Source organism: Salmo salar, chromosome 03 (assembly GCF_965601325.2).
Source record: "Salmo salar chromosome 03, fSalSal1, whole genome shotgun sequence".
In the NCBI taxonomy this organism is placed as follows: domain Eukaryota; kingdom Metazoa; phylum Chordata; class Actinopteri; order Salmoniformes; family Salmonidae; genus Salmo; species Salmo salar.
Genome location: NC_138293.1, coordinates 50444711 through 50457805, shown reverse-complemented (window position 1 = coordinate 50457805; position 13095 = coordinate 50444711). Strand labels below are relative to the sequence as shown.

The 13095-nt window shown below is 42.7% G+C and overlaps 1 protein-coding gene across 2 annotated transcripts in view; it reads right to left on the bottom strand.

Moving 5' to 3' along the window:
• The window catches only part of LOC106600633 (ras-related protein Rab-28), a 58698-nt gene extending 51067 nt beyond the window's left edge, over positions 1 to 7631 (bottom strand). The window contains exon 1 of one of the 2 annotated variants that reach the window (XM_014192134.3): positions 7162 to 7631. In XM_014192134.3, coding sequence (XP_014047609.1) covers positions 7162 to 7236 — 75 coding nt within the window. In that variant the 5' untranslated portion in view covers positions 7237 to 7631. The remainder of the gene's footprint in view (positions 1 to 7161) is intronic. The other variant, XM_014192135.3, reaches the window with a different exon arrangement.
• Positions 7632 to 13095: the final 5464 nt, after the last annotated feature.

Below are 13095 nucleotides of genomic sequence, written 5' to 3'. Positions count from 1 at the left end.
TGTTGGGAAGGGACCTCTTGTGCAAACTACAATGCTCCATATATCTTACACACAATGGGGTAGAAGTCACCACGGGCCCCGTTCCCTCCACCATGGCCAAACCGGTTAAAGTCCTCATGCTTCCAATTTTACCAGCCCCTGTCCTGTCGGCTACACAAGAAATCTATTGGCTTAAGTGTGTCCAGACAGGAATAGGGACCCCACGCATCCAGTTCCAATTTAATCAGCTGAAACCAAGAATCTACACGCTACATCCATACAAGACACCACTGGCAGAGGTACACTGTACCCTGAACGTCACAGAAAATGACGACAACCCATACACAGATGACTGGGATGAAAACATGATGCCCCTCACGCCTACCATTAGGTGCTGCACCATTGTTTGTGGACAAGAGGGGGTAGCAGCCCCAGTCATATTACAACCTCACCTGAAGTCCTGGTATCTGTTGGGAGCAGAGTCCGCACCACACGTCACACTTGCTGTCGGAAACGGCTTTGAGGCCCGAAGTCTGGGTCCAATGATAAGACGTGCATCCAAACTTCAGTGGGAACCTACATCTACTCCGGGCATAAATAAGGCTACAACCGAGAACATGTGGAGAATCCTGGATATAAATACAGAGGAACTCTGCAAGCCTGAACGCCTCACCCTACCAAGACACCATGGTAAACCCTACACAGATCACCCATCAACTGCGGCACTGCTCTCAACAGTAGACGAAAAGATTTGGACAACCTCCCCATTTGACGTTGGACAACTCCAGGTGGAGCCAGTTACCATCACTCTGCAGGACCCAGGACAGCAGCCTGTTTTCCGGACTCAGTACCGTTTGAAGCCCGAACAGATCACCGGGATCAAACCAACTATTGAAGGACTGCTAGGTGCAAGAGTAATCTACGCAACCGTCTCCGCATGGAACACACCGATTCTGCCTGTGCTGAAGGCAGGAGGAGAAACCCACCGGATGGTCCAAGACTTCCGAGCAGTAAATGACGTTACTGTACCAATTGACCTTCCTGTACCAGATCCTCATATTACCCTGAGTAACCTGTCTCCGAAACACCAGTACTTCAGTGTTGTGGATCTGGCCAATGCGTTTTTCAGCATTCCGTTGGATGTGGCATCTCAACCACTCTTTGCGTTTACATACGAGAACCAACAGTATACGTATTCCGTTTTACCACAGGGTTACAGGTGTTCACCTGGAATCTTCAATCACATCCTGAAAACACACCTGGGAGAACTGAAGATTCCAGACGGGGTGGTTCTTATCCAGTATGTGGACGACCTACTCTTGGCTGCCCCAACCTCCGACCTCTGTCTCCAGATGACTAAGACTCTGCTGGACTTCCTTGCAACGAAAGGATACAAAGTCAAAAGAAGCAAAGTCCAGACCTGTCGCAGAACTGTGCTCTTCCTCGGAAGGGAGATATCAGGAGAGGGGGCGGGGCTTTCCAAAGGCCACAGAGACTCTATCCTCCACCACCCTCGACCTCTGACGGTCTCGGGCATGCTCTCATTTTTAGGGCTTACTGGATACAGTCGAACTCACATCCCTGTCTACACAGCAAGAACTGAGCCTATGAGAGAAATGGTTCGACAATCGGGTGCAAGGAATCTGCACGCCTCTCTAGCCTGGACGCCGGAAGCTTCCGATGCATTCGCGCTTTTGAAAACAGACCTATCCGTGGCCGCAGCTCTCACTGCTCCTGACTACAAGTCCAAGTTCCATCTGGATGTTTCTGAAAAGGAAGGATTTACATCGTCCATCTTGTTTCAGAAACAAGAGGGGGAAAGGAGAGTCTTGATGTACCACTCGTCAAAACTGGACCACATCGAATTAGGACAAACAACATGCTCAAGGTATGTGGCAGCTGTGGCAAAAGCCATAGAGAAGACAACCCACATAGTGATGTGCCACCCGTTGGAAATCCACACCCACCATGGAGTGGCAGCATACTTGAAAAGTAAGGAGTTCACGTTCAGTTCTGAAAGAAAAAACAAAATACAGAACAAATGCACCCAATCACACATCACATTTGTCAACACAGACAAGAACATGGCAGATGCACTCAACACAGAGGAAGGCTTACCTCACTCGTACTCTTGCTACTAGGCTGATCACCACCGCTATTGACCCTGGTCAGGCTGATAGGGGCATAATGTTTCCTTTGCTTCAGTTGGAAGACACTGAACCCGAGTATGCATTTGAATAGTTTAGAATACTCGCTTGCCATGCGGGAGGCCCGTTGTTCGGATCCCAGCCCATGCACCATGGGACTAAAATGTAAGAAGATACAGGTGGAGTTAATTTTAAATTAACAGGGAAGGTGCACATTAAACACAGTTGTGTATAATGGCAGGGTATTCCTAACAAACAGAATGGGTAGGTTTGCAGACAAACTGAAGGGGTTTTAACGTTTTAAGCAATCTTGGGTCAAATTGGTTAAACAGTACGTTAAAATATGGGGTTTCATAGATTGAAGTACAGTATTGTATAAAAGGGTAGCGCATGTTCAATTAAGTTTAAAACTAATGATTGGGGGGAATACAATGGAAGTATAAGCATTTTTAGGTTTTGTTTGTAGGTAACTTTTGGGTTTCTGAATCGGTGAAGTATGAGGAAATGCTGACCAAATGGTTATTTTATGGAATATGGAGCGCTTAGCTCTTTGGGGAAAAATTCCTAGGGACATGATATATTAAAGGGGTAGACACACATGACATTTTAAAGTTTTATTTTCTGAGTTTTAATTAAACACGTGAAATTCTTTTGATAGGGAATGTTCTGGGAACTTGAGATACAAAATGTAGATAAGGTTATTAGCTTTCATTTGTCTAATGTAGTAAGAAAGAAAAAACGGTTCTGAAAAGGGGGTATGACTTTTTTGACCCCACTGGTGACTTTTCCTTTTGTGGTCTGATCAGCCGCAATGAAAAGCCATTGGATGATGAATTTAAGGTCATTTGGGATACTGACTTTAAGGAAATTTGGAGAACTGATAATTATGATGAAGTTAAAGTTCTTAGACACAATTGATAATTTGAACCAATGAGAACACAAAATGACGAAAAGGGTACAATAATTTTTCTTTGGGGAGTAATTTAGATTAGTCATTTTGATCTGATAATGGTACGTGAATATCATTTGGTAAAAAGGGGTGTTTAAAAATAACAAATAAGCATAGCAAATGGGTAGAAGTGTTCCCAACTTACTTGGTGGACAAGAATATGGTATAAAAAGAAAAAAAAAAGAAAAGAAAAATGAAGACAAGATATTATCCCTAGTGTTGATACTGGGATCTATCTCTTTAATTGATGGATGACATTTTAGCTAATTAGGTAGAGCCTATAGAATGCCAGAGTTAGAGATACCAGAACAGGTAGACATAGAAGTGAAGAAATACTAGCAGAACACATGAGAAGACTGTTTTTTAACCAAACCCGTATGTCCAAGATTTTGTGTCCAACAGGTGAATTACAAGAGAAGGTGATTCACTCAATCCAACCAGGAGACTGGGTGTGGATCCAGTCCCTGAGGAGAAAAGCAGGGAAGCAGCCCCGTGGGGAAGGCCCATACCAGGTTCTGTTAAACCATTGCCTTTGCCATTAGAAAAGCTGAGAGAGTCACTTGGGTCCACGTTACCCACTGCAAGGAGGTATGTACTCATATGACCACTGCTGATCACACACAGAGTTAGGAGAAGAACCGATACCAACAGGGTCCGGGGGTTACCTCCTTAACGAAGATTCCCTATCCCGACCGTTCATCACTGTGTGTGCTCCTAGAGGTGTGAGTATGGGGTGGTACCAAGCAGAGAGACTAAGGGCAGGAGAGGGTTGACGGTTTTTGGGAAGAGTAGAGACTCTGAGCTGCATCATAGTCTAATCTTTCTGATACATTCAGATCCAACACCTACGGGTACTAAACATAGGTTACTGTTGTCATTGAGAAGAAGTAAAAGATAAACTATATAATACACTGATGAGTGACGTACAGAATAAGGAATCAAAGAAGATCAAGATGTAGAATTTAAGGTAAACATTAAACAATTTCCTGGGGAAGCAGACAACTTTACAGGAATTGGGGTTGGCCAGATTGAAGTACTCAGCCAACCCACCTCGGTTCACCTAAATTCCGGATGAATACCAGTGTTATAGATACAAGAATGGTACCGAGAACTAAGATGATTTTAATGGCTGAAAGTAATCGTTAATGTGACTAACTTAGGTTTGAGAGATGAATAGAACATTCTTAACCTCACAGCACCTATAACTGATGAAGGGTGGGCTAGTACCAGCAAAGGACGCATACGACAGAAATTACCACAAAGGGTGGTTAGGAATTGTGCCCTGGGGTTATTGGTCTAACCAGTTCGAGTTAGTCATCAGAGGCCAGTTATAGGAGGCTAAAGTAGGCACAGGAGGAGTTTTGACCAGGATGGGAGTAGCTTTACAAGATGGATGCTATTGGCATCCTCAGGGAAGTTCCAGATGAATACAAAGCTATGAATCAAATATGTGAAGGCTTTAACACTACATTATTTTGGTGGTTAACAATAAATAATAATGGGGATTGAATTAATGACATCTTTTAATCAACAGAGATTTATGAATGAAACAGGGGATGCAGTAAAGAGGTTCTCTGACCAATTATCCGCCACCTCCCTCATGACCTGGTAAAATAGACTGACTCTAGATAGGTTACGGGCAAAGAGGATGGTGTAGGTAGAATGATTAGGTTCATTGCTGTACGTGCATTTTTGATAACACAGATCATGTTTGGGAAATGGAAAAGTGTTGCAAGAACTGTATTATGGGCTGCTTTCACCTGTATGAGTGTGTTTGGGTTGTGTGGTTGTTGTTTGGTCCCGTGTGCAAGAGGTTTAATCACCAGAACTCTAGAGAGATGATAACGGAGCAGATGGTGAGCTACGGACCGAGTCAAAGTTCAGATCAATGAGACGACAAGTACCTACCGCCGAGCAAGCCTGTTTCCCTTTTCCTTTGTCACGTCTTGCAGACGTGAAGAGGGGGATTTGTAATAAAGATAATTTAACGTTTTACCTAATGATATATAAGGAGGGCATTTGCACAACATGTTTCACAACAGCACACAACAAAATTCCAGAGACATATTGAGCAACCAAGTGATACCAATCACGACCACACCCAGAGGACAGATGGCAGACTTAAGAACTCACACAAAAATGTCAAGACATGAAGGCGCCCTAGCCACACGAACTGACCACTGGTGTAAAGAACAACATTCCATGAATATCGCAAGCACCCAGACACGAATTACCAGAAATACACACACACACACACACACACACACACACACACACACTTAGGTGTGTTGGACTCCGAGGACAAAGGACACTGCCAAGGGCCAATGGGAAGTTGACACCACCTGGAGAATGGACCGTCCCTCCACTCATCGACCAGTCAGGAGAGCGGACCTACTAGACTCAACGTCAACACACTGTTATTTCATTGTATAAATTGGATGTACACCATGTTTCGGGGCTCTCTCTTCTGCTAGTTCCCTAAGAGCTAAACGAACGAGCCCGTGCACGCTCAGCCAAATATCTTTGTCTCATAATAAACTGCCTTACTATATACTGAATCCACCTGGTCCATCGTCTTGACTTGGTTTCCTTCTCAAATAACTAATCATCAACACTATTACCACTTATCATTACCGCATGTCAGAGGCATAAAAAATTTGCGAATGGATTTGAAAACGGGTGGTATAGCCTAATCTCCAAAATGTTATGTGATTCGACATTTTGCCAAAGCAGAGATGAGTGGCCAACATCGAGACACGTGAGGACAGCAGTGGATGCATAAATTCTTGCCTAATGACAATTGGCAAATGTCAATACACTTTTTGGTGTTGTGTCTCTGTAACCGATGTGAAATGGCTAGTTAGTTAGCGGTGGTGCGCGCTAATAGCGTTTCAATCAATGACGTCACTCGCTCTGAGACCTGAAGTCGTTGTTCCCCTTGTGTTGCAAGGATCGCGGCTTTTGTGGTGCGATGGGTAACGATGCTTCGTGGGTGTCAGTTGTTGATGTGTGCAAGGGTCCCTGGTTCGAGCCCAGGTTGGGGCGAAGAGAGGGACGGAACCTACACTATTACATCGCTTTCCATTAGAGGCTGGAAATACTGTATGTTGCGAATGGATGAACATGCCCTTCGAAGTGATTGTTTGACAATCAGATGAAAACATCATGACTGGTTGTGTTTATGCCACAATAAAAGGTAATACATTACGACTAGGCCCACAGAGATCATATTGAATTAATAGGGATTCTATTTGTAATTCTAGGATTATGCCGATCAAAAATGTCGTATATAGGCGGTCCTATACCAGGAATAAATCAATTCCTACTTTCACCCCTGGATACATTTATGAACCAACCTAGTTTAGGCATGTTGATGCACTCAGCTGCTCAAACCTTTTTGAACACATAGCCTATACATTCTATCAGAGCAAAATATTAGCCTACTGAACTCATCAGCCCTAAATGTGGCAGATTAGGCTGCGACTTCTTCGGTCTCCTTCAATAATTATGACGTTCTACAAACGTGGCCCTTGTCACTGTCTGTGGCCGGGCAACATGTTGCGCACCACAGGCTTAATTGTCCCGTATGTTGACACTGTTAATTATTAAATACACAATTCAGAGTTAAGTAGCTTGGGAGCTCTCATCATTGACAGTAACTGGGATTTGATTCCATGTCGTTAGCTAGTTAACGTTTCGACCCGGACCAGAGCTAGCTATTAACATTACTCTGCCCCTGTTGTGCAAAATTAAGACGGTAACTAACATTAACCAAAAAAGTTGTATCATTGGCTATAGTTATGCGACAACAAAAACATTGCCTGTCTGTCAAACCTAGGTGATGTTTTTCCTTCTACCTGGCTGAAGAGCTAGCTAGCTAACGTTAACTAGCTAGCTAACAAGCATAGCCAACACGTTGGCCTAGCACACGCTGCTATGTATGAATATTCTGTAAGAAACCTCTGAGCTAAAGTTACCTACTGCACAGTAATTTACCCAATTAGCCACATAGTTATGCTGCTAGCTAGCCAGTTAAAATAACAAGTCTGTTAGCTTGCTAGCTCATTTAGCTTGAAAATCCCTCACCTTCCCCGATGCGCCGTCTCCGATGACAACAATTTTAAGTTGCTTATCTTGACTGTCCTCTTCTGAGTCAGACATTTTGAAATAAATAACAATTACGTGATTTATTCTATTGAAAATGTACTTCTATTCACAGTCAAAGGTTATTGAATATAGCTAGCTAATCAGATAGCTAAAATAGACCGAGCACTAGGTAACCAAACGCCATTTCACCAGATACTACTGTTGCCAGGCATGTTCCATTTATATTTTGTAAGCCTGTTATTTACAAACACTTTATCGGGAAATACTTGTACATTTGATGTTACAGCTTTTATATTTGCTTTATCATCAAGATTAGCTAATAAAGGAGGTTGGGAAAAATATATTTTTAATAATGACACTGCTTTACAATGGTCAAGTCCTAGCAGGACCTGACCAGTCACATCAGTGACAATAGGTGACGCGTCCCTGTTGCTATGGTAATCAAGGTCAAAGGTGGAGAGGCGCTCTTTCCCAGAAATAAATGTAGGCTCGGCATTTAAGTATTTACCATTCCTTATTAAAAAATAAAGTTCTTCCCCCACATGATGTACCCTAATGTGCATCAACCTGTAGCCTAGCAACACCTTCGAAAACGATCTACATATCTTAGCCTAGCCTATTCATCATGCATTGATGGTCTGTACAAAAAAAAAGCATTCAAATTATCCATAGCCTATAGGCTATAGGCTTCGAAGTGCAAAGTTATATTTCTAAGATAGCTGCTGAGATGGTGTAAATAAAACTAGGCTGCATTACACACTGCAATGGATGTTCCAACCACGAGCCCTAGTAAAATAAATCCATACAATGAGTGATTTTTCCAATAGAATCCTATAGGATTCTCACAATTGACTTGCCTTATTATTGGCAAGTCAACCCCGTATTCATGATTTCTGGTAAATCATCCAAATAAATCAATCACACCATGTTTTTGGACTAATTCAGCAGGTTTTACCTAGGTAAGTAGCTAGAACACTATTGGAAATTAACGTTGAAAGTCCTATTCATATTCCTAAACATAAGTTGAAAAGTATGCTGTTGCTGCTTCCCATTGACAATAACTAGCCCAATGTCAAAACACTGTTTTGAGTTTCCAAGGGAGACAAACTGTTGTTTATCATATATATGAGTGGAACCAGGCAAGGGGTGTTCCTGAAACTCCAAAAAGCCTCTTCGTGCAGTCAGTTAAAATCTGATCACAGACAGTTTGAAGTGCTGCAGACAGGTCCAGGAGAATGAGGATGTAGATGTACCTAGGATCAGCAGCACAGAGGAGGTCGTTCACAACCTCTCCCAAGGCAGCTTCTGTGCCGGAACCCTGACTGGAGGGGTTCGAAAAGTTCATGAGGCCATGTGTTGTTGGATTTGTGACCCATCACAAATACAACAGTAATCTATATATTGTTATATTGACAATATATAGACATTTTTTTGTAAAGCATTCTTTAATCTTATCCAAAGAACCAAAAAGGTCCTTAAGAAGCCTTTTTTCTCAGAGTGTGACAAACAGATCCATATAATAGGCCTACGAGAAGGGGATACAGAAAAACAATATGATGTTCATCTAACCTGGAGGTGTAAATTATTGTCCAAAAACAAACTTTCAAGTGGAACTGACCCAACAATGACAAAGAGTGAATATGCGCACTCACTTGGATATGGCCAATGCTCTCCGCTAGTGCAAATAAGATAGACTATACAGTTCGCTCAGTTAAATTCAGCATTTTGATACGTAAAATACAGATTAGAGTATTTTCATTGACTTCTCTTTACCTTATGCACGCAGTGGCTTTGGCCACCTGGCTCAAACCGCTGCAGGTGCAAATTCCTCTGGATTAAGTGCTGGCCGGTTAACAGGTGTGTCTCTTTCCCCAAAAACAGAAATATCAGATCAAATAAAATTGTATTTCTCACATGCTTCATAAAAACAACAGGTGTAGTGCCTTGCAAAAGTATTCATCCCCCTTGGCGTTTTTCCTATTTTGTTGCATTACAACCTGTAATTTAAATAGATTTGTATTTGGATTTCATGTAACGGACATACACACAATTGTCCAAATTGGTGAAGTGAAGTGAAATGAAAAAAAATAACTTGTTTAAAAAAATTGTAAAAAACTAAAAATGGAAAAGTGGTGTGTGCATATGTTATTCACCCCCTTTGCTATGAAGCCCCTAAATGTTGTATTTATTTTATATATTTCACCTTTATTTAACCAGGTAGGCTAGTTGAGAACAAGTTCTCATTTACAACTGCGACCTGGCCAAGACAAAGCAAAGCAGTTCGACACATACAGCAACACATGGAATAAAAAAAACATACAGTCAGTCAATAATACTGTAGAAAAAAAGTATATATACAGTGTGTGCAAATGAGGTAAGATAAGGGAGGTAAGGCAATAAAATAAGCCATAGTGGCGAGGTAATTACGATATAGCAATTAAACACTGGAGTGATAAATGTGCATAAGATGAATGTGCAAGTAGAGATACTGGGTTGCAAAGGAGCAAAATAAATACAGTATGGGGATGAGTTAGTTGGATGGGCTATTTACAGGTGGGCTATGTACAGGTGCAATGATCTGTGAGCTGCTCTGACAGCTGGTGCTTGAAGTTAGTGAGGGAGATAAGAGTCTCCAGCTTCAGCGATTTTTGCAGTTCATTCCAGTCATTGGCAGCAGAGAACTGGAAGGAAAGGCAGCCAAAGGAGGAATTGGTTTTGGGGGTGACCAGTGGAATATACCTGCTGGAGCGCTTGCTGCGGATGGGTGCTGCTATGGTGACCAGTGAACTGAGATAAGGTGTGGCTTTACCTAGCAAATACTTATAGATGACCTGGAGCCAGTGGATAAGATTTGGTGCAACCAATTACCTTCAGAAGTCACATAATTAGTTAAATAAAGTCAACCCGTGTACAATCTAAGTGTCACATGATCTGTCACATGATCTCAGTATATATACACCTGTTCTGAAAGGCCCCAGAGTCTGCAGCACCACAAAGCAAGGGGCACCACCAAGCAAGCAGCACCATAAAGAACAAGAAGCTCTCCAAACAGGTCAGGGACAAAGTTGTAGAGAAGTACAGATCAGGTTTGGATTATAAAAATATATCTTAAACTTTGAACATCCCATGGCGAACCATTAAATCCATTATTTAAAAAATGGAAAGAATATGGCACCGCAACAAACCTGCCAAGAGAGGGCCGCCCACCAAAACTCACGGATCAGACGAGGAGGGCATTAATCAGAGAGCCAACAAAGACACCAAAGATAACCCTGAATCAGCTGCAAAGCTCCACAGCGGAGACGAGTATCTGTCCATGGGACCACTTTAAGCCGTACACTCCACAGAGCTGGGCTTTATGGAAGAATGGCCAGAAAAAAGCCATTGCTTAAAGAAAAAATAAGCAAACACGTTTGGTGTTTGCCAAAAGGCATGTGGGAGACTCCTCAAACATATGGAAGAAGGTACTCTGGTCAGATGAGACTAAAATTGAGCTTTTTGGCCATCAAGGAAAACGCTATGTCTGGCGCAAACCCAACAACTCTCATCACCCCGAGAACACCATCCCCACAGTGAAGCATGGTGGTGGCAGCATCGTGCTGTGGAGATGTTTTTCATCGGCAGGGACTGAGAAACTGGTCAGAATTGAAGGAATGATGAATGGAGCTAAATACAGGGAAATTCTTGAAGGAACCTGTTTCAGTCTTCCAAAGATTTGAGACTGGGCCGAAGGTTCACCTTCCAGCAGGACAATGACCCTAAACATACTGCTAAAGCAACACTCAAGTGGTTTAAGGGGAAACATTTAAATGTCTTGGAATGGCCTAGTCAATGCCCAGACCTCAATCCAATTGAGAATCTGTGGTATGACTTAAAGATTGCTGTACACCAGCGAAACCTATCCACATCTAACCACTGGGATTTTTGCCCATTCATCAAGGCGAAACTGCTCCAGCTCCTTCAAGTTAGAAGGAGCTGGAGCAGTTTTGCCTTGAAGAATGGGCAAAAATTCCAGTAGATGTACCAAGCTTATAGAGACATACCCCAGAAGACATGCAGCTGTAATTGCTGCAAAAGGTGGCTTTACAAAGTATTGACTTTGGGGGGGTGAATAGTTATGCACGCTCAAGTTGTCTGTTTTTTTTGGTCTTATTTCTAGTTGTTTTCACACACAAAAAAAGTGGATCTTCAAAGTGGTATTCATGTGTAAATCAAATGATACAAACCCCCCAAAAATCTATTTTAATTCCAGGATATAAGGCAACAAAATAGGGAAAATGCAGAGGGGGTGAATACTTTCGCAAGCCACTGTAGACTAACAGTGAAATGATTACTTACGAGGTCCATACAGGTCAAATGTAACACCAAGGTTCCCGACTGTGGAGTTGGAGTGGATGGTGCAGCCGTTCATTGTCATATTGAGTTGACCCAGTTTCTTGATGAGGGAGTTGGGGCCCATGAGCATGATCTCTGTTTTGTTGTTTAGTTTTTAAAAAGTTATTGCTCATCCAAATAAAATAAAATTGTATTTCTCACATGCGCCAAATAAACAAGCCCTTAACAAACAATAGAGAATAAGAAAATGTTTGCTAAATAAACAAAAATGTAAAAAGTAACACAATAAAATAAAAATAACTGGGCTAAATACAGAGTGTACCGGTACTGAGTCAATGTGCAGGGATACTGGCTAGTTGAGGTCATATGTACATGTAGGTAGGGGTAAAGTGACTATGCATAGATAATAAACAGCAAGTAGCAGCAGCAGCGTAAAAAGGGGGGGGGGGGGGGGGGTCAATGCAAATATTCTGGGTAGGCATTTTATTAACTGTTCAGCGCTTATGGGTTATAGGTAGAAGCTGGTAAGGAGCTTTTTGGACCTAGACTTGGCGCTCCGGTACTGCTTCCCATGTGGTAGCAGAGAACAGTCTGTGTCTTGGGTGGCTGGACTCTTTCACAATTTTTAGGGCCTTCCTGTCACGACTTTCATCGAAGGGGGTTCCTCTCCTTGTTCGGGCAGTGCTCGGCGTCGCCGGCCTACTAGCCATCACAGATCCATTTTTCTTTTCCCGTTTGTTTTGTCTTTGGTTCATGCACACCTGGTTTTCATTTGCTTTAATTCCTGTGTGTATATTTACCCCTGTTTTCCCCGCTTAGGTTTGTGCGGGATTATCTTCATGTTGCTTGTGGAGGTTTTCCTCAGTTTATTCACGTGTGTTTATTATAGTAAGGAGCGTTGGTTTATTCTCCTTCCGTGAGTAACTGTTAGTTCTCATTGTCTTGGGTGTTTTTTTGGGGGGGGTGATTGTGCCTGTACCGTTTTTTTGGACTTGCCTATTAAAAGAAATGCAACATTGACATCTCTGCTCTCCTGCGCTTGACTCCTTACCTACCTTCAGAACAAAGCTATAATACTTCCTCTGACACTGCCTGGCATAGAGGTCCTGGATAGCAGGAAGCTTGGCCCCAGTGATGTACTGGGCCGTACACACTACACTCTGTAGTGCATTGCGGTCGGATGCCGAGCAGTTGTCATACCAGGCGGTGATGTAACCAGTTAGGATGCTCTCGATGGTGCAGCTATAGAAAGTTTTGAGGATCTGATGACCCATGCCAAGTGTTTTCACTCTCCTGAGGGGGAAAAGGCGTTGTCATACCCTCTACACATCTGTATTGGTGTGCTTGGACTATGATAGTTTGTTGATGATGTGGACACCAAGGAACTTGAAGCTCTCGACCCACTCCACTACAGCCTCATCTATGTGAATGGGGGCATGCTCGGCCCTCCTTTTCTTGTAGTCCACGATCAGCTCCTTTGTCTTGCTCACGTTTAGGGAGGTTGTTGTCCTGGCACCACACTGCCATGTCTCTGAACCCCTCCCTATAGGCTGTCTCATCATTGTCGGTGATCAGGCC